General features: G+C 38.9%; 1 protein-coding gene and 1 long non-coding RNA gene across 13 annotated transcripts; both read right to left on the reverse strand.

The window, feature by feature from the left end:
• Positions 1-1,403: 1,403 nt before the first annotated feature.
• LOC141634288 (uncharacterized) lies at positions 1,404-5,984 on the reverse strand. 12 transcript variants are annotated; one of them, XR_012539020.1, is made up of 5 exons: positions 5,573-5,984; positions 4,330-4,959; positions 3,942-4,108; positions 2,968-3,319; positions 1,404-2,073 (listed from the first exon to the last, which is right to left on the reverse strand). It is a non-coding gene; the product is annotated as an uncharacterized LOC141634288 (long non-coding RNA). The 12 variants fall into 12 exon arrangements; XR_012539019.1 differs by having other exon boundaries at positions 5,519-5,984; XR_012539018.1 differs by having other exon boundaries at positions 4,330-4,717; positions 4,802-5,983.
• A 3,584-nt stretch (positions 5,985-9,568) lies between these two features.
• On the reverse strand, positions 9,569-10,730 carry LOC141629531 (uncharacterized). The gene is made up of 2 exons (XM_074442514.1): positions 10,175-10,730; positions 9,569-9,606 (listed from the first exon to the last, which is right to left on the reverse strand). Exons 1-2 carry the CDS (start codon positions 10,728-10,730, stop codon positions 9,569-9,571), a joined length of 594 nt encoding a protein of 197 aa, XP_074298615.1.
• Positions 10,731-26,422: the final 15,692 nt, after the last annotated feature.

Consider the following 26,422-nt stretch of genomic DNA (forward strand, 5'->3'; position numbering starts at 1 on the left):
CATGCAATTTCCCGCCAGATTTTAGCTATTTTTCCTCCATCTTTTAATAATATTCCCTCCAAATTTCAGGACATTTCTCTCCTATTTTGTCCATTTATGTCGTTTTGTTTCGGACCTTCCATTCTCAGCTTTATATGGTAATTGGTCAACTCATCCGTAATTCGAGAACTGTTCCATCTGGGCAAGTTGACGTAAATCCAGTAATTCATGATATAAGTTGAACGCGTAAAATAAAATAAACCATAGCATACGTAAACACAACACAAGAGAATAAGATGATTTAAATGTCGCCTGTTTTGCTAGGTAATACCGTAATATGACTAAGAATATATCATTGTTTTGTTTAGATGAATATCAAGCTTAAAGGCAAATGAACCATAGTATAATAAGAGTCATTTATCACAATACACAAAGTATGGTGCCTAAACTGTTCTATACCATTTGTTTATGTATTTTTGGCGAGAGAAATGAACCAGGGCAATGGCGCCTTTTTGGTAGTAGTGGGATAAGTTTACTTGGGTAGGATAAAACAAGCTAGCGGCAAACCCGTTGAAAATGTATTTGAAAACATGGGTGAAAAAAAATGTCTTGAAAAAGTAATTGCCTAATAAAATAAGGTAAGCTAGCTCATCCTCAACCCCACGAGTAATGGATAGACAAGCCATAGCGACCTAGGTGGAATAACGTATTCTTAAGTTGGTAAACCAAACATAGTAATTGTGCGTGTGAAATGGTTTCTAAACGACCACAAATGCACTTCACCTGTCGTTGTGTGGGATATGCAGAACGATGCACGTACGCATATAACAAACAATTTTTCATCACGCCATAATGCTCTGTGCGTGGAATAAACAGGATTAACCAGGAACATGCACCATAATACTCTACCGCAGGTTTCCGAACTCCATGATTGCATAAGTTTAAAGTCAATACACCGTCGTTAAATAACTAAGGATAGAACCTAAACATATAGAGCTAAGTCAATAGTCCTTCCGTCCTAGTCAATCGCCTTATGTGAGAAAATTCAAATATAGATAACTATAGACTAAAACGGAGGGAGTACTTACAAATAACCTCTTCTATCCCAGTTATTTGCTAAATTTTATTATTATTTTTTTAAGTAATTGTTATTTTAATCAAAGGTAAATAAATACCGGGACAAGGGAATATAACATAATTAATTCAATAGTATGTTGTAAATATGCAATTTAAAAGGTCCATAGCACATACATTCATAGATACTCCAGTTATGCCAAATAGAAAGTGAAGAAGTGAAAGCGAATAAGTGCTTTTGAAATTGTATAGAGTACATGATATCAACGCTTGCTAGCCAAAAATTCATGGTATGTCCGTCTTTTTATATAGCTTGAAACTAATTGAATGTAGCTATTTAATTTCTCGAATTTCTTAACACACAACTTGTAAACTAAAATCAACTGATCGCATACACCATTCACAACGAACAACATACAAACTTATGTTAGGGTCTTAATATCATTGTAACATCATTGTAAGAAAAACTAACAGGCCAACAACCACCAAAACAAAAATGTCCAGTGGCTTAAGGGCTCCTGCAAATTGCAGGGTAGTGAAGATTACAAACAAAATGACGGAAATAATGCTCTTACATGAAATTTGACGGCCCCATAGAGGAGTTAAACCCTTGTACAATCTGCATCAACATAAAAGTATGATTAGAATTACAAATTAGAGCAGCTAAACCAAGAAAACCTAGTTTTCAAAGAAACTATACGCCCATATTAAGAGGTAACTATTAGCGATAAATTAGAAGTGCGTTTTTTCTCTAATAGTATGTAATATCTTAAGTTTTAAGAAGGCTAAACTTCATTATATCCAGATCATTCCACGGTCCGTAGTGAGAAAGCAATCAAAGCATGCATCCATTTTTATCTGAACTGGTGCACACACCACCCAAAAAATATGTCAGTACAATAGATGGGTCAACTGTCTCGTGGAGGTACTTGAGACCTATCGCTGCACTATAAGCAATTCTAGCCCTCTGATCCCACGTAAGATCTGGTCCTGGCTCTGCGCCGTAAACTTGTTTCCTCCCTGTTTAAGAAAAATGAAGACTTTAGTGAACACATAAATACTCGGGGAAAATTCTTCTTAAGATGATTTGAGGTCGACTAAGGCAAATGACTTGCTATAATTTTGTCTTGCAAAATAAAATAACATATAACACAAACTATAGTTTTCTAGGGCTGAGCAAAAAATCCGATTATCCAAACTGATCCGATATCCGATCCGAATTTTTGGATATCTCATCCGAAAGTTAAGTTTGGTTTGGATATCTGATCCGAAATCTTTGGTTTGGTTTGGATATGGATATTAGAATTAAAACATTTGGATATCCGATCCGATCCGAAACTATAGTTTTCTAGTATAATTTCGAGAAAATAAAATTTTATTTGATAAAACAACTTAATTAATGTTTAAAATATTAGAAAAATATCTAAGTGTACTTAAATTTTATGTCGAGAATATTGGAATAACAATACTAAAGAAAATCATTATGTAAGACTATGAATATAATTGTGTTTTAAACTTAATTTTAAAGTAAATTCAAAAGTATGGATATCCGATGGATATCCGCATCTGATCCGATTATTTTGGATACCCAAACATTGGATATCCGAAAAATTTGGTTTGGATATTGAATTTCTAATTTCAGGATTTCTAGTATGGATATCTGATCCGAATTAGCACTTTGGATCAGATACCCGATCCGTACTCTGCCCTATAACACATCATGCAAGGAACCCATTGTTGCGAACTTATTTTCTTCCAAACAGTATCCCAATAGCTCTGTAAGATTATCATCCTTTAGAGCCGAAACTACTGACAGCTGCAACAAACTAGTAGACAAAGGCTGTAAAGTGTAAAGACCATTTGATGCAATGGGCAAATCAAATCGATTATTTTCTTAACGAACTTTAAAATTACCTGTGCTGCAAAATCAGCATCCAAATCCTGGCATTACTCATATCCAGTTTCTTCACAACAGTCAGTTGGCCAGTCTTTTAGTAAGTACGAAAAACCGAGACATAAGAACTTTCTGCAGTCAGTGACATGTAATTGCTGGCCACCTTGTTTAATTCATATATCGAGTAAACTAACACTAACGCTTCACATTCGCTCAGCAGCTTCTGGCTCCTCTTGAAGCCTTGAAGCGACTCTAGACCCTTTGAAGAACACAAACTCTTGGTGAGATAGTTGCAGTTTTCACGTGGAATATGCTGCCATCTTCGATTTTTATGGTCGCTCCAATCTCTGAGTACTCAATTTCTGTCACAATCTGTAACATTTTATTCACAACACAAAATATTTAGCATATATATATATATATTTAACTTTCTATATTTCTTACTAACTTTAATCTTGGCATGGGTTGGCTCCAAGATCAATTTCAGCTTGACCAAACTGTCCGACATGACTTCTTGAATGGGTTTTGCTCATCTAAAACCTTAGTTAAACCAGGCTAAACTCGTCCGAGTCAAACATAATATGACCGTCAACATAAATTCTCATGGCTCCGAACTGTTTCTTACTAACTTTAATCTTGGCATGGGTTGGCTCCAAGATCAATTTCAGCTTGACCAAACTGTCCGACATGACTTCTTGAATGGGTTTTGCTCATCTAAAACCTTAGTTAAACCAGGCTAAACTCGTCCGAGTCAAACATAATATGACCTTCAACATAAATTCTGATGGCTCCGAACTGTTTCTTACTCTCTAAATGGCCCAATGACAGTCAATTTCAAGTACCCAAATTGATATATAATTGACCTGACAGTCTGGAATAACCCATTTAATTACCACATTTACGCTTGGCACTACCTTATTGTAACAGACTGTAGCATCAATAACCCTGCCATCTTTGTAAGCGAGGCAAGTTTGAGTGATTTCATGAACAATACCTTTAAAAACTATTTCATCAGCAACAAAGTATTCACCTTCTCCATACAAAGTGAACTCGGGCCTTAGTAATATATGCTTAAGCTTGTTACCCTTGGCAATTCTGCTTGTTATCCAAGCATCGAATGAATATAAGTCGAACATTTTCTTCAATGGAGTTTTAGGCTCTCTGTTCAGGAAAAATTACTATGTAAATGTTATGGATTAGACTCTCCCACTACCCCAAATACAGTAGGTCTCTTATAAAACTGTAGAATACTAATATATACTCCGTATTATTATACCGTCATTGAATGGATGCCTAATAAATACTCGCTCTATTTCACACTAATATTCTCATTTGATTTATGGAGTATATATTAAGGTGTAAAGATTTGTTAGTAGACTTACATATCAGAGATGCAATGAAGCATCTTACATAGCAGCCACCCTTATACACGGAACATAGTTGTGCCAGCGCCAAGGCCCGCATCGACACCTGTTACAAGCCAGTTACGCTTGCAAAAATGGCCGAATTATCAAACGACAAACATAGGCGCTAGAATATGAATTACTGTAAAGTCACGGACATTAATATTTAAAATTGATCTAATCTATGCCATAAACAATAATAGCTAAGTTTCTGAAATTACCGGACATAAAATACATAATACTGACTCCAGATAGTGCCGCCTAACCCCAACTACCTGATCATCTGAAATGCTATGATCTATAATCAAAAATTTGTGCAAGCTATCTAGCGTCCTTGGCAACAACCGCAATGGCTAGTGGGAAACGGCTGTTACAATCAATAGATGTGTAAGATGTCTAGCCACACACCAAATTCATAGACAATAACATTTTAAAATGAAATGATTTATACCCTACACAATAATGACCAAGTCCCTATAACGATTGAACATTGTACTGACTTGAGATGGTGTTGATCATACTCCAACCTCTTGAGTCAGCTGGAACCGCCATGATCTATAACCTAAACTCTGCGCCAACTTTTGCCTCCCTCAGCGACAACCGTAACAACTGGTGGGAATAATAGAAAGGTAAGATATCTAGCCACCAAAGAATTCATCCAATTTAAATAAGCAAAATGATAAGGAGGGATAAATGTAAGATATCTAGCCACCCTATGACCAATAATAGCAACCTTTAATAAGGGAAGTAATATATTATCAGCTGTTTTGGGACAGTTTTACCGAATAGACTCATCCTAATGCGGCATAAAATACAAAATTTGGACCCATTTATCCTCTACTCAGCCACCATGCTCTTCCACTTTGTTCAAGAAAGATATTTTTGTTTACAAATAATATAGTTCAATAACTTAATTTAAAATGTGTGTATGTCGATTGCAAGTGCCCGCTGAAAACGTATGGTATGAGAATTACTAAGATTGAAATCAGTCATCAAAGTAGAAACAATCAAGCAAAAGATAGACCACAGAAACAACAATTTAGTCCACAAATATCCTCTCACAGCACCAGTAAAAGCCGAGCAATTTTAGTTCCTCTACAAGAACATCTATATTTTAAAAGAAACATGCACACAATCAGCAGTAAATTAGACATGGATATATGCACACCTAAGGACAATAATCCAGCAAACCAATTTAAAAAGACTTGGATACGAAAGAGACTTATCACTGGATAGCTTAGGCGCAGTTTCCCGAGCTAGGCAAATGAAACACCGATATTGAGTAAAGTACTGTTGTATCCTCCGGTAGAAACCCATTTTCAAATAGAGAGATTGTGGAATGATCATCCTCGAAGAGAAAGTGAATGAAGCGATCATGGCAACAAATTAGGTAAATTTAGAAACAATTTAGATGCAAATGGAAATGAGATGATAGGCTTAGATTAAATCACAACAAAGAAAATTGGGAACGAGCGGTGCTGATGAAGCGAAATACTATTCCATATTATTCCATGTCGAGGGTAAATGGAAATGAGGAGAGTGGCTCAAATTAACTTTAGGAAAGGTAAAGGAGTAATGAGTGGCTTAGATTTTGCAAAATACTATTACATACTATTGCAACGAGCGTACTATTCATAAGAGACCCAAGATGTGAACTTGTTGCATTTTTAGTAGTTAATAAAAATGAGGAGAGTGGCTCAGATTAACTTTGGGAAAGGTAAAGGAGTAATGAGTGGCTTAGATTTTGCAAAATACTATTGCATACTATTGCAATGAGCATACTATTCATAAGAGACTCAAAATGTGAACTTGTTAAGGATTTTAGTAGTTAAGGATAAAGTCGTTCCTTCGCTGCGCGCGGAGCTCCAAGGCCTGTCTTCATCTTTTACAAACTATCAAACTTGTGTATAATTCGGAAATGATTGTAGTATAATATTTTCTTAAACAACTGTCTAAAGTATATTTGTAATGTAATATAGAGTTCACACTTATATATACATAACTAAACCACTGATCATAGATGCAATTGTTAATAATGGCTACATCTTTTTTGGGCAAAAAACATTATTCGATAAGGACTATAGTTGGTCATATTCTCTTACACAATGCATGTTTAGTTTTGTTGTTTCGATCGGCTATAAGTCATGGCTACATCTTACATATAGCACATGAGCACACACTGAAAGTATGTAATCCCTTAGCTAGGGTTTGATCTTCTCATTCCAATATATAAGCATACAAAGATATTATTTACATATGGTTAGCTATTTCAAGGCTAAAGATCCTAACTAAATAATACACTAGCTTATAATAGAAAAGATACATATCTACAGGATATTTGACTAATACACCCCCGCAAATGAATCTTAAGCGAGCAAACGCTGAGACTGGTACGAAAACGAGTAAATAAGTGCTTGGGAAGGCCTTTAGTAAAAATATCCGCATATTGGTACTCAGCGGGGACGTGAAGGACCTTGACGAGGCCAAGTCGGACTTTTTCCCGAACAAAGTGAATGTCAATTTCAATATGCTTAGTCCGTTGATGTTGGACCGGGTTGACGGATAGGTAAACCGCAGAGACATTATCGCAATAAATGAGACTAGCTCGTGAGATGGGAACGTGAAGTTCGAACAATAAATTACGGAGCCAACTCGTCTCGGCAACGGCATTTGCAACGCCGCGATACTCAGCTTCCGCGCTTGATTTAGATAAGGTAGGTTGGCGTTTTGAGGACCAAGATACCAAATTGTTACCAAGAAAGACACAATAGCCGGAAGTCGAGCGTCGTGAGTCGGGACACCCCGCCCAATCCGCATCAGAGTAGGCAGTTAGGTCATGCGAGGACGACTTCGAGAGGGTGAGACCAAGATCAATAGTTCCTTTAATGTAACGGAGAATGCGCTTGAGGAACTGCATATGTGGCTCACGAGGGGCGTGCATAAATAAACATACCTGTTGAACGGCATAGGTAATATCGGGCCTAGTAATAGTTAAGTATTGGAGTGCACCAGCTAGGCTTCGATACAACGTGGAGTCCGGGATTAAAGGACCAGCCGTGGAAGACAACTTTGCGCCGGGTTCGACAGGAGTGCTGACGGAGTTGCAAGAACCCATGTTGGCACGTTTGAGGATGTCGCGGGAATACTGAGCTTGGGATAAAAATAAACCATGTGCATTGCGTATAACTTGAATCCCAAGAAAATGATTAAGCTTCCCAAGATCGGTCATAGCAAATTCGGATGATAGTGCTCGAATAATCAGTCGAAGAAAGGAGTCACTTGAAGCTGTTAAAACAATATCGTCGACATACAATAAGAGATATGCAGTTTGATTCCCACGCTTATAAATGAATAGTGACTGATCACAAATGCTACTTCGGAAACCCCGTGATTGAATAAATGTCACAAACCGATGATACCAAGCCCGCGGAGCTTGCTTTAAACCATATAAGGACTTACGAAGGCGACATACGTGATGCGGAGCGGAGGGGTTAACAAAACCTGGCGGTTGATGCATAAAAACAGTTTCAAGGAGATCGCCATGTAAAAATGCATTCTTGACATCCAATTGATGGATTGGCCAAGAGCGGGAAGTAGCTAGACTGAGCACGGTCCGGATGGTGGTTGGCTTAACCACCGGGCTAAAAGTTTCGTCGCAATCTATACCAACCTGTTGACACTTTCCATTAACCACAAGGCGAGCTTTATATCGCTGTAAAGAACCATCCGATTTGAACTTGTGACGGAACAACCAGTGACATCGAATAACAGAGGCATCCCGCGGACGCGGAACCAAGTCCCACGTTTTATTATCAATCAAAGCACGGTATTCAGTGGCCATGGCGGCATTCCAGTTAGGGTCCTGGAGGGCTAGTTTTGGGGACTTGGGAAGAGGGGATATGGCGGGGGAGGTGGTGGTAGCAACCATGTTGGGTTTGGGGTTGGGCTTAAAAATACCGTGCATAGCACGAGTACTCATGTTATGCTGTCGGGGTGGTGGTGGTGGTGGGGGAGGGGGTGGTGGTGGTGGTGGGGATGGCGTGGCAGGTGGTGGCGACAGTTGAGGAGGGGACTGGTTATGGGCAGTAGGGGAAGGTGGGGTGTGGGGCGTGGCAGGGGAAGGGGGAGTTTGGGGGGTGGCAGGGGAACGTGGTGAGTGAGGGATGGGTGGGTTGGGTGTGGGTGTGGATACGGGTCTGGTAAGGGCATCAATGAGGGTGGGTGGCAGGGAGGATTGGGTCGGGTCAGAGGTTGTAGAGGTGTCGGGTTTGGAGGAGGCGAAAGGAAATACTGTTTCATCAAATGTAACATGGCGCGAGATGATGAGTTTGCCACTAGATAAGTCATAACATTTGTATCCGCGGAACTCTTGCGGGTATCCGAGGAAGACACATTTTGTGGACCGTGGGGCGAGTTTATGGGGTCGTTTTGATGAAAGGTTGGGGTAGCAGACACACCCAAAGACACGGAGATGAGAGTACGAGGGATTTTTGTGGAATAAGGCGGAAGTGGGTGAGCGGAAATGGAGGAGTTTGGTGGGCAATATGTTGTGTAGGTGTACTGCTGTGTGTAGGGCATCGACCCAAAATTCGGATGGGGTGGAGGAATGGTGAAGTAAGGCTAAGACAATTTCATTGATACGGCGTATCATACGTTCAGCTTTGCCGTTTTGGGAGGATGTTTGGGGACAAGAGAATCGAAAAACTAGGCCATTATTATTTGCAAAATTGCGGAAATCGTTGTTGTCAAATTCTCGGCCTAAATCGCACTGAAAAGCTTTGATATTTCGTTGGAATTGCGTGGTTACATATTTTCGAAAATTTAGAATTTTGGTGACTGTTTCGGATTTGAATTTTAGTGGATACACTCAAACAAATTATGTGAAGTTATCGATTAAAATTAGGTAATATTTGTAACCCGCTTTGCTTGTAATTGGTGAAGTCCACAAGTCGCTATGAACAATATCAAAGGGAGCGAGAGTAGTAGAAGTTGAATCAATAAAAGGCAAATCTGTTTACTAATTTGACAAGAATGACACAAAGACGAATTTATTTTGCTACTACAATCAATGCTAGACTTGGACTTAAGAAAACTTAAAATATTGGTTCCCGATGACCAAGACGGAATGCCGACGTCGGAAGAAAAGGCAAGAAGGTGCGGGCTTGGCTTGGATGGCGTCTGGGAGGGCTCGGTTGAAACGGGGTAAAGGTCACCATCACTATTGCTCCTCATTATCAGATTCCCAGTCGCTAAATCCTTCACAGAAAAACCACAGGGGTCAAATTCACCGGAAACATTATTGTCTTTGGTAAATTGGCGAACTGAGATAAGGTTTTTGATTATTTTAGGAGTGTATAGGACATTATGAAGGTGTAGGGTCCTATTGGGGCTTGCTAGGTGGGTAGTTCCGGAACCAAGAACTGGAATGCTAGCACCATTACCGACGTAAATAGAATTAATTGTGCTTGAATTGAGTGGGAAACGAAACATACCTGCATCCGCGCTCAAATGAGACGAAGCACCGGTGTCCATATAAAACGGACCTGATGAATAGGGCTACGGCTGCATCTGGAGGGCCGCAAAAACTTGGGCCAAATCCGTTTGTTGCTGCTGCTGTTGGGTCGTGTCAGATGCGACGTGGGCCTGTCCAAAAGGAGAGCTAGGTCAAGCGAGCGGGGCCACGGGTGGAAACAGAGCGAGAAGCGAGGATCGGGCCGTGTTGGCCAAGGTCGCCACGGATTACTCCAACCCGGAAAAGTTGGATACGGGCACGGTGGTGGGGTCCAGGGAGCAGGCCAGCCAGGCATGGGTCCCCACGAAAAACCTTGCGGAACAGAATTCGTGGAGGATGGGGATTTGGAGTGATTCTTACCGCCGTTGTTGTTACCACCCTTGTGATGACCGCGCTTGCCATTGTTTCCACGTTTATTATTGCGTGAAGGGGCAGAGGGTTCATCCCAGGTGTTCGTGTCAGCAGCCGGGGCAGAGGAAGCAACAAGACCCGTGACATCGTCGCGGCTAGACTGACGATGGTTCTCGAGTTCAATCATACTGCGAGCGGTCTCGAAATTAGGCAGTGTTTGATTGATGTACGCAGCCACCGTGTCGTATTCTTTTGGCAGGCCGCGGACCATTTGGAGAACCAGCCTTTGATCGGTGATGGCAGCACCAACATCCTTTAATTGACCGGATAGCTCACGGAGTCGTTGACAATAGGCATCGAATGATGGGAATTTCGCAAGTTTGAGATTGTGAAACTCGCTTTCGAGGCTAGCAGCGCGAGCGCCCTTGTTGTTAAGAAAGATGTTCTTAACACGATCCCATGCTTCCTGGGCAGTGGACTCGGCTTCAAGGACACGGGGCAGCAGATCATCGGACATCGTGCCGTATATCCACTGTAGTACGTGGGCATCGATCTCATACCATGTCGCATACAGTGGGTCGGTCTTGGCAGGAGCCGGCGTGCCATCGATGTGGTGCAAGACCTTGTATCCGCGTGCATGAAGTGTGAAGAGATTGACCCATGGCGCGTAGGATACTTTGGCACCGTCTAAGACACGAACCTTGTTTTGTATGTTCGTGACGGTATAGACGGGATGAAGAGAGGATTTAGGTGAGTTCGAGGTGTCGCCGTCGACCATGGTAGCATGAGGCTAGGTAACGGCGAGGGTGCAAAAGGGGTTTTACCGTGGGCAAAAACCGGAAAGAGGCACAAGGATCGAAAAACAACCTGATACCATGAAAGTATGTAATCCCTTAGCTAGGGTTTGATCTTCTCATTCCAATATATAAGCATACAAAGATATTATTTACATATGGTTAGCTATATTCAAGGCTAAAGATCCTAACTAAATAATACACTAGCTTATAATAGAAAAGATACATATCTACAGGATATTTGACTAATACACACCATCAAGTCTAACTGTATAGCACAGGAGTACACACCTTATGCTGCTTGGTCGCAAGTGTCGTAGTATCAAACACGGCTACTTTGTGAATTCTTTATCTGCTTTAAGATCAATATAAATTAGATTTGTCAGTCTTGGTGTCAGGTTAACCATTGTCCGACACAGCACTTAAGGATACAATGATTGCCTTTCTTACAACCTGCAACTCTGCAAGATGACGATGAACGAATTATCATCTAGATTTGTACACTAAAATTGTCACCTAAGACTAATAAGGTTTGAGCAAAGAAAGGCTATCCCATCACTGATTTGGAAATGCTATACGAACACATGGTTATGTCCCTAACAAAATCAAAATGACTGGCTTGGAATCAGAATTTTACATGAAAGTTTCTCAATGAGTATAAAGTTTTCCTCTGTACTAATGCCTATCACTCTCATTTGATTAACATAATTATCTTTCTAAATCTTTTCACTCTCTTGTTTGATTTTGTTTTCACTCTCCCTTTTTTTAGTCTCATACTAATATCACATCAATTTGGCAGTATGAACAAGTCCTTTAAAAACTAAAACTCATTTTGACATCGTCTAGTTGCTATAATCTGCTACAAATGATGTTGAGACTTTAAGTACGCAAGATGACAAATGCTTATAAATTGAAGTAGAGTCACTTGACACATTGACGACACTTACATTCCTAATGGCTCTTTTTATAAAATTGTATACGTTATATTTAGCAGGTGGTTTTTCACAACCATACATTCAACATCCCAATGGAATAGGCAAAGTGAAAAACAAACATCAAGTTCCCCTTTCATTGAAATAATGCCTAGACGTTGTACTATTATTTTGAGCTGTTCCCTAGTTTTAAAACCTTTTCTCTGCCAAAAGTAAAAGGACGTGTTTAAAAAAAACGTCAAACCACAAGAATTTTGATATTTAAATCCTCGGCTGTATTAGTATCAGCACGGGCCTTTGAGAAAAAGATAATACCAAATTTTGAAACTAAATAGCAGTAAGACTAATAATAGATAAAAACAGATGGTATGGCCAAACAATACCAGGCTTCAAGAAACATGAATGAGTATCAGCTATCACGAACTCACCGTAGCATGATAGTTCAGGAAAGTAACATGGCCTCCCTACAAGGCATCAATCTCCATCTTGAATCCGATACAACTGAAAAAAAAGCACATTTTTAAGGAACAATCGCCAAATAATCAAATATACATATGATTTATTAACATAGAAAGTCCACATGACATCGAATTAAGAATGTGACAACTTCTGAGCAAACATATACAAATCGAATCCAACATTTTACACAGATTTTGTGTGGACCAACTCCGACATTGTGTGGACCAACTCCAACCCTCACTAAAACCCTTCTCCATATCGTCTTCGCTGACCTTCCCCCGCCCTCGCCTCTTCCCTTCGACTTCCCACACTCATTCATGTAGTGGTCCATCTCCAATCTTATCTGTACCATCTCGCTGGCCCCCACCCCCACTCCGTCAAATACCCCTTTGTTTTTACCCTTGCAAAGAGCCCAATTACCAGTCATGAATAACCAGTCAATCAAATATGACATCACTAACAATGTATCTTGCCCATAAAGTTACTAAACAAACCCGAAAAACATTAAAAAAATTCATAAATTTAGGTGTAATTCGAAGTCTAATCCAAACCTCTAAATTGGAAAACCCTATTAATGAATGCCTCCAATAGAATCTCATGAACAAAGAACATACGAAATAAATTTACTTGCATTGACTCGTGGCTGGAACTAAACTTTATAGTAGGTGCAAGGTTTTGTCAGGCTTCTAGCCCTATTCCAAACAAGAACCTACAGTCTGATTGCAACAAGCCAGCGAAGAATCCATCAAAATTTCAGCACTACTCAAGAATATCATGCTACTCAAATGTTCAAACCAAGAAGCTGAAACAGGAGTAATGGAAGGTCGAGAATTTATTAACAAAATGAGCAGAATTATGAGTAGGGTAGAAATAATGCAGGATAGTAAGGTCAATGATAAGATGACAAGAGACTTGAATCCCTGCCACTGATCTAAATTCAATGGATACTCTTGTAACTGAATGTATAGATACACGGAAAAAAATGGCTATATAAAATAGAGATAAAGAGCAAAATAACGCAAAATAAACTTTGTTCTTTATTTTAGATGTATTTTACATAAACTAAGAAAGGAAAATACATGTTACTCAACCCTAGCCAAAACAGAAAGACTGTTCAACACATTATAATTATAAGCTTCAATTGCCTAAAAATTCCTCTAACTAATCGCCGTATAGAATCATTCCTTCCAAAAATTATAAATCAAAATAAATGACCAATGATAAAAAAAAGTCTAGGTTGAGGTAGTAGTCTAAGTAGTGTGCCCTTGTTGATCTTGTATCTTATGTAAAATGACCGATTCTACCAAACGACATTTGACAATGAATAGAAATAAAAAAAAAATCCAGAAGAAAGTAAGCTAACCTACGAATTAATCGATCGGTGATTATGGACAAGATATTACAATGAAGAAAACTTGAAAGCAAGGACCTACGGACACTTGCTTGGCAGCACCTAGGTAAAGTTTTACAAATTTCGCAACCAAGAAACTCTCCTTTTAGTATTTCTACTTTGATTGCACATTAACAGCCATATAATAACTCAATCTTATTCAGTTGTCATACACATAACCTACTATTAACTATATCTTGCAAACACACATATATCCATGAAAATTTGTGTAAATTAAATACATACCAAAAAAGTCATTAGCTATGGTATTATGGTAAAACAATGTGCAGTAGCAGGCACATTCCTTGCCATTACTGCCATCTCGATAGTTCGTACTCCCTGCGAAACACTTATCCCTTAAATTACCATAAAATCCATCAAAAGCTCCTCACTTTGCAACTTTTCTTCCCTTCATTCCATGTAGGGCTATTCAAGGACATGTTTTCATAGATTTAAAAAAATTTGGTTCACTAATCTGCCCTAAACCCTTAAACATGATTGTTCATGGATCCAAAAATCAGCATTGAACCTAGAAGCTTGATTATCAAACTACGACTTATATATCAGGAAAAAGAAAAGGAAATAAAATGGCATGATAATGAAGTAAGAATTAAGAAGATAGTAAATTGAAAAGGGGTCATTACCAGCCTAATGTGAACCATCCGCTTGTTATTGCATCTCCCACTTCCAAAGATTAGCATAAATCTAGTAAAGAAACTGAGCCTCAATAAATTGAACAACAAAGATTGTAAAATGGACACACAACTCAAGTAATTGCATACTCAAGCAAAAGAATTAAATATGGTACATATCTGGGAAAATTGTGACTGAGAATAGATTGGCGAAGGTCCGGAGTATTCTTCACTTGACTTATGGCCAGCAATAATATGACCATCTTTATCACCCAACAATATGACCATTTTCCAATTTTGCTGTATGAAGGATGTGGAGATTGGAAAGAGGGATGTGGAAATTAGGGAAAAAGGTTACAATGATTGATGATTCAGTTTGAATAACTAATCGATATCAATAATTAGTTAAAGTAATGAAGGAAGAGGGAGATGAACAAATGAAGATGAGAGAGCGATGAAGAAATGAAGAATGAAGAGAGAGGGAGAGGGAGAAGCAGGAGTAGAAGAGGAAATGAAGTAGTACTGTTCAGCACATGTTCAGCACGCCTTTCACTGTTCTACCGTTCCTTCGAGTGATTTTCCAAAGTTTGGACATTTATAAGGGTTTTAGAAAGGATGGATTCTAATACGCATGAGAGAATATATGAGAGAAAATTAATCATTACTTTGAATTCAATTGGTCCACTATGACAGTTAGTAACGTGAGTTTTGACGGAAAATGTAACGGGAAATGAAGAAGAGGTCCTTAACTGAAATAGTTGATAGTTTAGGTCCTTGTTGAAAAAAATTTAAAGTTCAATCCCTAGTCTTTGGCTTAACTCCCAATAATTGTATAGAAATTTTAAAAAGGTAACCAAACTAAAAAGAAAGATTAAAATAAAATCGAGAAAAGATCAGATCTAATATGTATACTGTAACACCCTCATTAATTGGGAGATCTTTCTCAAGGTCATCCTAGTCAATGAGGGTGCTACACAACTTGGTTTCATAAGGTAGTAGTTCAAACAATCGAAATGGAAGCTTCACCCCATTAATTGGGAGACCTTTCTTAAGGTCATCCTAGTCAATGACGGTGCTACACATCTTGGTTTCCTAAGGTAGTAGTTCGAACAATCGAAATGGAAGCATTTAAGATAGATAAGTATATAGTTAAATGAAGTTATTACATATTCGGGGATTTAAATAACAATCCCAATATAAAAACCCAAGTTAAATAAAATGGAGTCTAATTAAAAAGTCAAAAAGTTAAGACAAGAAAAGTGGTGACACGCTGAAGTGTAGACCGCTCCAAGCCTCGAACCAATCCATATGCACATGCTACCTGTCAAGCCACTACTCCCCATATGATTGAAAATACCATACGGTTCACCACAAATATTCAAAAATATTTACGGTCAGTCTTAATCATATGAGTGCTTACTATATGACAAGTGTACGCAATATAAAATGTAAATATGATATGCATAAATGAAATATGATAACACAAGTGCCGAGCCCGGGCACTAACCGGACCCATGCCAGACGTCGTGACACAACACGGGTCCTTCTATACTCAAGTCATGAACGTCCACGTCCCTCTTGGAGTGGAAAACTCCAAGAGGCGACCCAAGCGTAAGATGGTCTCCCGATCCGTCATACATCTCCTCAAGAAACCCAACACAATACACCAATACTGCACCAACAATCCCCCCTAACATTCACAAGTAGTCAATGTATACAAAAAATGCAAATTATACTTTTCCACGTAATCATGAATCATAATATGACATGAATGCACAAATTCAACATTTAAACCGATCTAATAACCAACAATTCTCCCAATTTATGTTATAGTGCAATTCAAATGAATATGTGAAATTAATACTACTTACCCAACATTATAACATGATGAATGTCTAATACTTATGTGCAACCAACTTAAATTTTCCAACTAATCATGTTATAATGCAATTATGATATGTAATATGGAATTCATGGCAATTAACACACTGTAAACAACCATTTTACTAAGACCGAGTAGGGAAACCCTACCACTTGCAAATCTTCAATTAACCAAAGCAAGCACACTAGAAGGGCTCCTCTAAGAAGTCTCCTTCAACAACAATTAATGTAATAACTATTACAAATACATTCAACAATATTAATACTACTAATTAATCCTTAATTAACCAAGACCCTAATTAAATTTTCATAAGACAACTCTCCCAAAATCTAGGGTTTACTAACAAAATAAATAAAGAAAAAAGGATAATTAATGACTTACAAATGTAAAGAAATGAAAACTGTTGAAACTTGACCACTAAATCTTCAAGATAAGATAAGATTTCCAAGGATAAGGTTGTTGGGATATTTTGAGAGGGTTTTGAAAGGTAGAGAGTAAGTTTGGAAATGTTTGGGGTTGTATAATTAAGGGGAAATCTGAAAAAGAGGGTATTTATAATAAGTCTCACTCATGAAGCCCGACACGCAAAAACCGCAACTGCATCCGTACACTCGGTCGAATGCTGGGTGGCACTCGGTCGAGTGCACCGCACTCAGTAGAGTGCACCAGCCACTCGGCTGAGTAGACACAATCAGGAGCTGGTCTAAATTGCCCAAAGGGCACTCGAAGTAACACCCCCCATTAATTGGGAGGCCTTCCTCAAGGCCATCCTAGTCAATGAGGGTGTTACGCAACTTGGTTTTCCAAGGTTGTAGTGCGAACAATCAAAATGGTTTCAATTTAAATAGATAAGCTTAGCGTTAATTAAATTTATTACACATTTAAGAATCTAACTACAAATCCTAAATATACAAACCAAATATAAAATGGACTCTAAGTATCAATGTCAAAAACTAGAGAAGAGAAATGGTAACATGCTCCAAGGAGACAGCTCCAAGCCCCGACTCATCCAAATGCACAAGTTACCTGTAAAACCACTGCTCCCCATATGATTGGAAATATCATATGGTTCACCACATGTATTTTGAAAATATTTGATGTCAGTCTTAATAAGACGAGTGCCTACAATGACATGATTATATAATATGAAATGCAACAGAATATAAAACATGTAATAACCGTACCTTTTGGGACCTATAAATGTACCTTGGGATGCGTGAAAGGACCATCAGACAAGATAAGATGTACTCTAGAGTGAAAGTATGACCGTACACTAGACCAAATATGACCTAGACTAGACCTAGTATGGCTGTAGTAGACCGAGTAAAGCGTTAACTCGATCGAGTGGTCGATAGATCTGGCACTCGATCGAGTGAGTGACACTCGATCAAGTGGACTTGCACTCAGCCGAGTGGCGGTGAATCAGAATACGGGATAAGAAATCATATACCCTTATCCTTATTAATTCTATCTTCTTCTTTCTCACTCCAAATCCTCTATCTTCTCTATAAAACTTTCACAAACACACTCTCATGGGATTCAAGCTTGCTCTAGGGGATTGTTCACCTTATTCCTCATCCTTTCCACCTTGTAACTCAAGATTGAACCTTTCTTATCTTGTAGTAAACCCTAACTTTTGGGGGTTTTGATTTGGGTAATTAATTAGTCATTAGTATATGTAATATGGGTAATTAGTGGGTAATAATAAGGGGTTTCGTATTGTATAATATTGTAGGATGTATTTGTGATGGTATTACATGGTTTATTTAGGAATAAGACGGTATTACGAGACGCAATCATATGGGATTCGAGTTGCTTGTGAAGAATGCTAAAAGGTAGGTTTATCGTACTCAGTTTTAATATTTAGTGTGCATATTTGGGTGTCTTTCATCATCATTTCACGTGTGAGTCAATTTGTATATCATGTTGGTATTTGGGGAATTGTTATCCATAACATGTTGGGATTGAGTTTATGATGAGTCATATAATTGGTGTTGTATTACATTTTCCATGTGTGGTCATTGTTGTGTTGTATTGGAAGTCGTTGGTGGTGGTACTTGGTTGTTGAGGAGATGTAGAATGGTTGGGAGACCGCCTTACACTTATGTCGCCTCTTAGAGCTTCCCACTCCAAGAAAGATGTGCACATTAATGGATTGAGTACGGAGCGACGCGTGTCGGTGAGACACAACGTCTGGCAGGGGATCCGGTTGGCTTCTGGACCCGGTACGTCTGGGCGTGTCCCGGTACCTTTGTGTGAAGTGTAGTGTCGCAGGTATGTCCCTGACACCTGTGGTTATAGGTACGTCTGGGTGTGTCCCGGTACCGACATTGTAATTGTATTTCATTTACATTTTGGCAAGTTGCATACTAATTTGTTATGTTGTGTCTCATATTAAATTATTGAAACTAAGGTGTTGTTTGTCTGCGTAATTGTCACCTATTTCCTGGGTAGCCTGTGTCGATCCGTATGATATTTCCATTCATATAGGGAGCAGGCTGAGTACAGGTTGAGTTGGTAGCACGTGGGAGACGGGACGAGCTTTTGACTTGAAGCCGAGTGTCACCTCACTAGAATAGGATAGTAGTCACGAGTTGTATCATTCATTTCTTTTATTCATTTATGGTTATGTAATCCACTTAATACTTTATTTATATTAATTGTTTCTTAATTGCAACTTCGATTTCACCTACTTGGGAAACCGAGATGGTAACATCTCCCAATTACTTTGGCCGGGTAAGAAGGGGGTGTTACATAGTGGTATCAGAGCGACGATTTTGGAACCTACACAAATGAACCAAAATGAATCTAGGAGTGTCTAATAAAAGGAACCCGACATGAGTACAATAGGAGATCGGTTTTGGATGAGTAGGCGCTCTCATATCAAAACTAGTGCCTATTATCTCGGTTGTCACTACGTGGGTGGTTATGAGTATGGGTAACTCTATGTGGAACGTTGTATGGTTGCCTGAATGTGTGATTAGTATGAAGTCTCTTGTATTACATAGTTGTTTCCAATGATGTGTGAATGTGTGTGGAAGTTGAATGCTTAGATTGATGTGAATAATATGTTTGAGAATGGCTAACATATGTTAGTATACGGATAATGATTTCGTTCTTTGAACTTACACCGCGTGTTAATTGAATGTCTACTAGTGTTATCAATAACGTATGATTAGTAATGAATGTTGATAGAGTAGCTACGGGTGCTACGGTAGTGTACCAAAGACGACAAGTACGATGACGTATGGACTAACTCGGGTGAGTCACCGATAGCCGATGGACTCCTGAACCTTCTCTTTGTGTTGCAGGGACTTCATCGTTCTAATTAGACTCAAAATTTCAAGCCGTAAGAAATCACTCTACCGAGTACAAGTCCACACTCGACCGAGTGGACCCTGCCACTCGATCGAGTGGACCAGTTTCCAGAAGCTGGAAACATTCTGGAAAGTAGGGCACTCGACCGAGTGAACTCGGCCACTCGATCGAGTGAAAATCCACTCGATCGAGTGAGTGCTGGGCTAAGAATTTTAGACGGGTTTAACCCTTTGTTCATTTCTTATCTTCTTCATATCTTCTTTTCATCTCACTCATTCAACATCAAAATTCTTCCAAAATTAATTCCAAAACTCCAATTTTGTAATTTGTTACTTGGGTTAAGCTTTCTACTTCATTTTCCGTCTCAAATCTCTTCCTAATTAGCAATGTAACTAGACCATCTTTCCTCTTATTTTCTCCATCTTAATTTGTTTAGATCTACATTAATTTGTTCAATATTTGTCAATTATTTACATGTTTTTATTTAATATATAGTAAATAGTTTTCTACACCATTGTTGTTGCAAAATATCAAATTTTTTTGTCGATTTTGCCACCTAAAATGAAGAACAAGAAAATGGTGTTTTGATTTATAAATTTATTTTTGGTGCTTGTTGTTGGATTTAATTGAACAACAAAGGCTTAACCTTTGTTGTTATTGATGGATCTTGTTTGGTATGTGAAAATTTCGTCTTAAAACTCTGTCTTAAATTTTCGAAATATAGGGAGGTCATGCCCAAATTTTGATTTTTCATGTGCAAAACTTGGTTTATTTGCCTTATAAGACTACCATCCTTGTTAGTAATGTGGTGTATTATCTAAAAACGAAACAAATTTCGTCTTAAGATTGGGTAAATTTTCAAAAATTCTCCTAAGTACCCATGAACAAATTTTAATTCATGTCTTAATATGGTTTAAGTATGTAGTTAAGCTATGAATTTGATGGTTATTGTTATGCTATGGTGTAAACGAAGAAATTTCCATCTTAAAAATACGACCAATTTTTCAAGAATTTGGTACTAACCATGTCAAAATCTTGATTTTTATACTCACTACATGTTTTACTTACTCATGTTTACCTTAAATCTCCAACTTATGATGCTTGGGGAAGCTTTACATAGAAAATTTTTCCGTCTTAAAGACCTTAAAGTGTCGGAAAAAAGTATTATACTTACCCAGATTTTTTATTTTTGTCAAATCAATTCTTGTCCTAATTGCTTCTTAATAATTTAAACTTGGTTTGTAATAAAATGTACCCTCTTATGTTGAAATTTTCCGTCTTAAAATTTTCAAGATTTTCAGGATAAATGACCATCATGCTAAGAGTTTAGTGTAGTATTTCATTGTTGAGTCAAGTTTGAACAAAATTGGATGATAAATAGAGGTAATGCACGTGAATAAAGTTATGTTTTGAAGTCATATTACTCCACAAGACTTACAAATTTCCGGAAAACTTGTAACATGAGAAAAATTTCGGTTTTGTTAAAATACAAAGGGAGCTATGCTAAAATTTCCTTTAAGTTGCCATTTACCAATGTAAGAAGTTGGAGAAAATTTTCATTCATATCAAAAGTTGGCTTCCAATTCTTATTTTTCCTATTCTATATCTTGTTGTGTGATTTGATTTTGTAGCATGTCATGGAATACAAAGAGTACACGCGGAAAGAATACCCGTCAACAACAACCCCAACCCCAATCGGAAGCACCACCTGCCTTTACTCTCTCGGGATACCCTGGAATAGCCTTTGAGAGTGAACCTCATAAGAACGCTTTCCTAGCCTATACCCAACGAAGAATGAATGCCACTAGATGTGTGTCGGAAGATTCCTTGGTATCCTTGGGAAGAGAAGAGGAGGTGCATGATATTTTTAGGGTCCTTAGAATGGATGGGTTATATAACTTAGCGGAGATAAGTTACCGAAACCTCACCCTAGAATTTTGGAGCTCTTTTGTCTACAACAAGAGAGATCACTCCGTGAGCTTCCGTCTTAAGAACGCTTCCTTTAACCTATCGAGTGATACCTTTGAGGAGCGTTTAGGTGTGGGAAAGAGGACCGACTTCACCATTGACAAGGTAGATAAGGTGCTAAAAGCCACAAAATACTGACCTTTATACGGAAAACCAAGACACCGATGTGAGTGCAATCAAAATCAATGATGTTGAGCACCCCGTCCTAAAGATCTTTCTCCGCACCTTGACCCATATCCTCCATGGGAGGAAAGACTCTAGGAAGCTAAACTCCACCGAGGTACTACTTTTGAGCTCTTACCTTAACCCCTTCTATGAGAGGTGATTTTACTTTAGTCCCGTGACTATGGTGAGCTTGGCCATTGAGAGGATGACTTAGTCGGATAAATGCTCTTTTGAATGTGGTGCTTTGGTGACTAGGTTAGTTAAGAAACTATTAGGATATGATCCGGGGGAGATTGATAGGCCGATGAGTACCAAGGTGCCTTACTTTGGCATCCTTTATATGAAGGGTATGTTTTTGGCTCACGGATAGGAAAAATAAGGTTGGCTATTCGTGGAAGGTAAGTGTAGACTTATTTATGAAGCTTCCCACGTCGGGGAGTTTGCCCGAGACCACCTATTTACCCGAGAGGACCCCACCTCGTCCTCTGGCCCGGACATATCTCATTCCGAATGAGCTTACTTATACCCTTAGTGATGAGGAGGTAGAACGGGCTCGGACACCACCACTCCTTTCCGACCCTCCTAGGACTTCTCAACATGCTCCATCGTCCTCCTATATGCCCATGCCTTCGCCGCCCCATGATCTCCCTAGGCACTCTACTTATGCCCCGTCATCTTCTTATATGCGCGAGCCTTTGCCACTCCATGACCCTCCTAGGCATTCTATGCGTATGCCATCATACACCGAGGGATATACCTAACCCCCACCAGCCTATGATCACCAATACCCCATGGCGGACCTTATTGAGAGGGTGAAGCACTCCTTAGTCCTAAGGGATATACATGAGTTCACCTACAACTAAGGTATAAGACCCACCCAACGCCTTAGCTTTTGGTCTGGGGATAGGAATACTTCAGGGGTCTTCAAAGCTTATGGTATCCAACCCTCGGATTAGGGTACTAGAGTCCCCCATGGTGATAGACACTTGCTTGGCCCTTGGGCGGGACCTCACTATGCCACTGGGAGTTTCTTTGGCAATGCTTATAAAGGGGGTGGGGGTGGTGCCTCCCAAGAGGGTGGGTATGGTTTTTAACATGGAAGTGGGAGTGTAGGAAAAGCGTCGGGTTGGGCACCGGGACTTATGGAGTATGAGGGCGGCTATACTAACGCGATAGTGGAGGATGGGGCAACGGACACCTCGGGCGAGACAAGGAATGAGGAGCATAACACACGAAGAGAAGAGTCACCAATAAACAATGAAGGAGCCATAGTCTGGTGGGTGAAGAGGCTTGGTAAGAGGAGAAAGTCATGTTCTTAGTCTTGTTTGTTTTGAATAAACTTGTTTAACATTTGTGTCGGTTTGACACTTGAACTATTTATCTTTGGATGTTGTAATTATGGCCATAAGGCTTAGAATTTGATTGTTTTAGGATGTTGTATGGTGTGATAATCACCATCGGAACTTATTTGCACTTATGAAGGAAAATAGAAAAGTTAGGAAGCAAGGGATGCTCGAAAAGTTTCTGCCCAGTGGACACTCGATCGAAAAGTTTATGCCCGTCTACTCTACCGAGTGGACTGTTAGCGTATGATTTTGCTTGTTTTCGACAAATTATTTTATAGGTACCCCTATTTTGAGACTCTAACGCCCTCTTGATTATTGGATGCCCATAGAAACATTACGAAATTAGTTTTCATGAATTATTTATGTTTGACAATGTGCTTAGTATATTGATTATGGCTTGGTGTATCATTCTTCAAGATGGGTGATTAATCTATGGTAATATGGCATGATTAAGTAGATAACAAAAGATAAGATGATGGACTTGTGTGATATGCATTAACTTTCATGATTATACTCGGTGAAATAAGGTGCATGTAATGTTAGGATAGCATAAAGCGTTGTCATATGAGGTGTGATATAATGATTTTGTATGCGTGATCGAGTCTTTCAGAATCATAAGCGAGAATGATTGTATAAAGCGGAGATAGAAATGGACACATGTGTGATCATATGGTGGATTTGACGCGGTACATAAGTAACATGTTGTATACGGAAATGAGATGTGCGCATAATAGACGAGTTTAATTAAGAAATGATTGGTCAAATTTTGACAAATATTTTATAAAATAGCATGTTTTAATCATGGTAGTATAATCCTTATTTTATCGCGTATAAACGTATGCACTATTATTTTGAATATAATAATGAGTAATACATGGGAATAGTAACACGAGCCGGGATTACCTATGAAATTAGGATGTAACACTTGAGCTTGACTCGTACTTTGACCATGTGGGGAAACGTAGTGTGAAAACCAAAAAGACAATATTATGATATAATGGAATTAATCATAGGACTTACATATAGTAAAAAGTACAATAGAACCCGTAAAAGTGTCATGGTTAATTAGCGGTGAACTTAGGGATGAAGTTCTCTTTTAGGGGGAGTAAATGTAACAATTAAGAAGTTAAAAGAGTGAAACCAAAAGTATAAAAGCGACAATGTTAAGGGGACCTTGAGTCGGCAATTAGTTGAATGTAAAAGAGTGAATACGGTAAAGGCTTAAGACAGAGAGGAGACTAGAGAGGTAGTAGCGAGACGGAGAAAGAGACTTGAGAGAACGGTGGGAAAGAGAGAGTGAGGCGAACTTCAGGGATGAAGTTCATTTTAAGAGGGGAAGATTGTAATACCCGTACCTTTTGGGACCCACAAATGTACCTTGGGATGCATGAGAGGACCATCAGATGAGATAAGATGTACTCGAGAGTGAAAGTATGACTGTGCACTAGACCAAATGTGACCTAGACTAGACCTAATGTGGCTGTAGTGGACCGAGTAAAGCGTTTACTCGATCGAGTGAGTGACACTCGATTGAGTGAGTGGCACTTGATCGAGTGAGTGACACTCAATCGAGTGGACTCGCACTCGGTCAAGTGACCCTGAATCAGAATACGGGATAAGAAATCCTAAATCCTTATCCTTATCCATTCTATCTTCTTCTTTCTCACTCCAAATCTTCTCCCTTCACTCTAAAACTCTCACAAACACACTCTCATGAGATTCAAACTTGCTCTACGGTATTGTTCACCTTATACCTCATCCTTTCCACCTTGTAAGTCAAGATCTAACCTTTCTTATCTTGTAGTAAACCCTAACTTTTGGGGGTTTTGATTTGGGTAATTAATTAGTAATTAGTATATATAATATGGGTAATTAGTGGGTAATAATAAGGGGTTTTGTATTGTATAATAGTGTAGGATGTATTTGTGATGGTATTACATAGTTTGTTGAAGAATAAAACGGTCTTGCGAGACGGAATCATATGGGATTCGAGTTGCTTGTGAAGAATGCTAAAAGGTAGGTTTATCCTACTCAGTTTCAATATTTAGTGTGCATATTTGTGTGTCTTTCATCATCATTTCATGTGCGAGTCGATATGTATATTATGTTGGTATTTGAGGAATTGTTATCCATAACATGTTGGGATTGAGTTTATGATGAGTCATATAATTAGTGTTGTATTACATTTTCCATGTGTGGTTATTGTTGTGTTGTATTTGAAGTCGTTGGTGGTGGTACTTGGTTGTTGAAGAGACGTAGGACGGTTAGGAGACCGTCTTAGGCTTGAGTCGCCTCTTGGAGCTTCCCACTCTAAGAGGGATATGCACATTAATGGCTTGAGTATGAAGGGACGCGTGTGGGTGAGACATGACGTCTGGCAGGGGATCCAGTTAGCTTCCGGACCCGGTACGTCTGGGCGTGTCCCGGTACCTTTGCGTGAGGTGTGGCGTCGTGGGCATGTCCCTGACACCGGTGGTAGTGGGTAGATCTGGCCGTGTCCCGGTACCGATATGGTAATTGTATCTCATTTACATTTTGGCATATTGCATACTTATTTATTATGTTTTGTCTCATATTAAATTATTGAAACTGACGTGTTGTGTGTCTGTATAATTGTCACCTATTTCCGGGGTGACCTGTTGATAACACCCTATTATACTCGCTTTTTTTCTTCACATTTTATCTCTTATTTGGTCAAATTAGTAGCCTAACTAACAATTATTAACTCTTATTTGAATAAAATAGAATATTAGTGATTTTACGTTAATTTGTGTTAAGCTATATTATCTTCCGGAATTTCGGTACTGCTTCCGTCTTTTTGTCATGTAGGTACCGAGATGAGTGAAAACAAGTGCAATAAGACGAGCCAAGATGGATAAAAGAAAGATGAAAAAGAAAATTAGCTAAACGAAGACTTGGCCCGTCAGTTTTGAACTGCACCAGTTTACACACAATTTTCCTTGAATTGGGCTGCCTTGGTATTGTAATGTGGGCCTATTGCATTGTACTGCGTAAAATTTGTAATGCTCCACTCATTTTTTGCTGTTTCATATAAAACAAATACAATAATTGTTTTCTAGGGGTAGGTAGTAGATAGAGTTAGGCAGCTCTTCAATCTGTTTTGTGTTTTGGGCAGAGAACGAGAAAAATGCGAGAAGAGTATTACTTCCTCCTATATACTATGATGTTTTACACTGCTTTTTGAGTAGTTTTTAAGAGGAATGAGATTTGTGGAAGAAAATAAAGGATATGGAAAGTAAGAGAGAAAATTTAGGGTCACAAGTCCTAAGAACCACAAATTATAGACTAATAAAGAAAGTGAA

This window comes from Silene latifolia, chromosome Y, assembly GCF_048544455.1.
Source record: "Silene latifolia isolate original U9 population chromosome Y, ASM4854445v1, whole genome shotgun sequence".
Lineage (NCBI taxonomy): Eukaryota > Viridiplantae > Streptophyta > Magnoliopsida > Caryophyllales > Caryophyllaceae > Silene > Silene latifolia.

Coding starts and splice junctions, on each gene's coding strand:
- LOC141629531 (XM_074442514.1), bottom strand. CDS start 10,730: ATGTCCGATGATCTGCTGCCCCGTGTCCTTGAAGCCGAGTCCACTGCC. Junction 9,607..10,174: donor CACGAATTCTGTTCCGCAAG/GTTTTTCGTGGG, acceptor TTTTCTGTGAAG/GATTTAGCGACTGGGAATCT.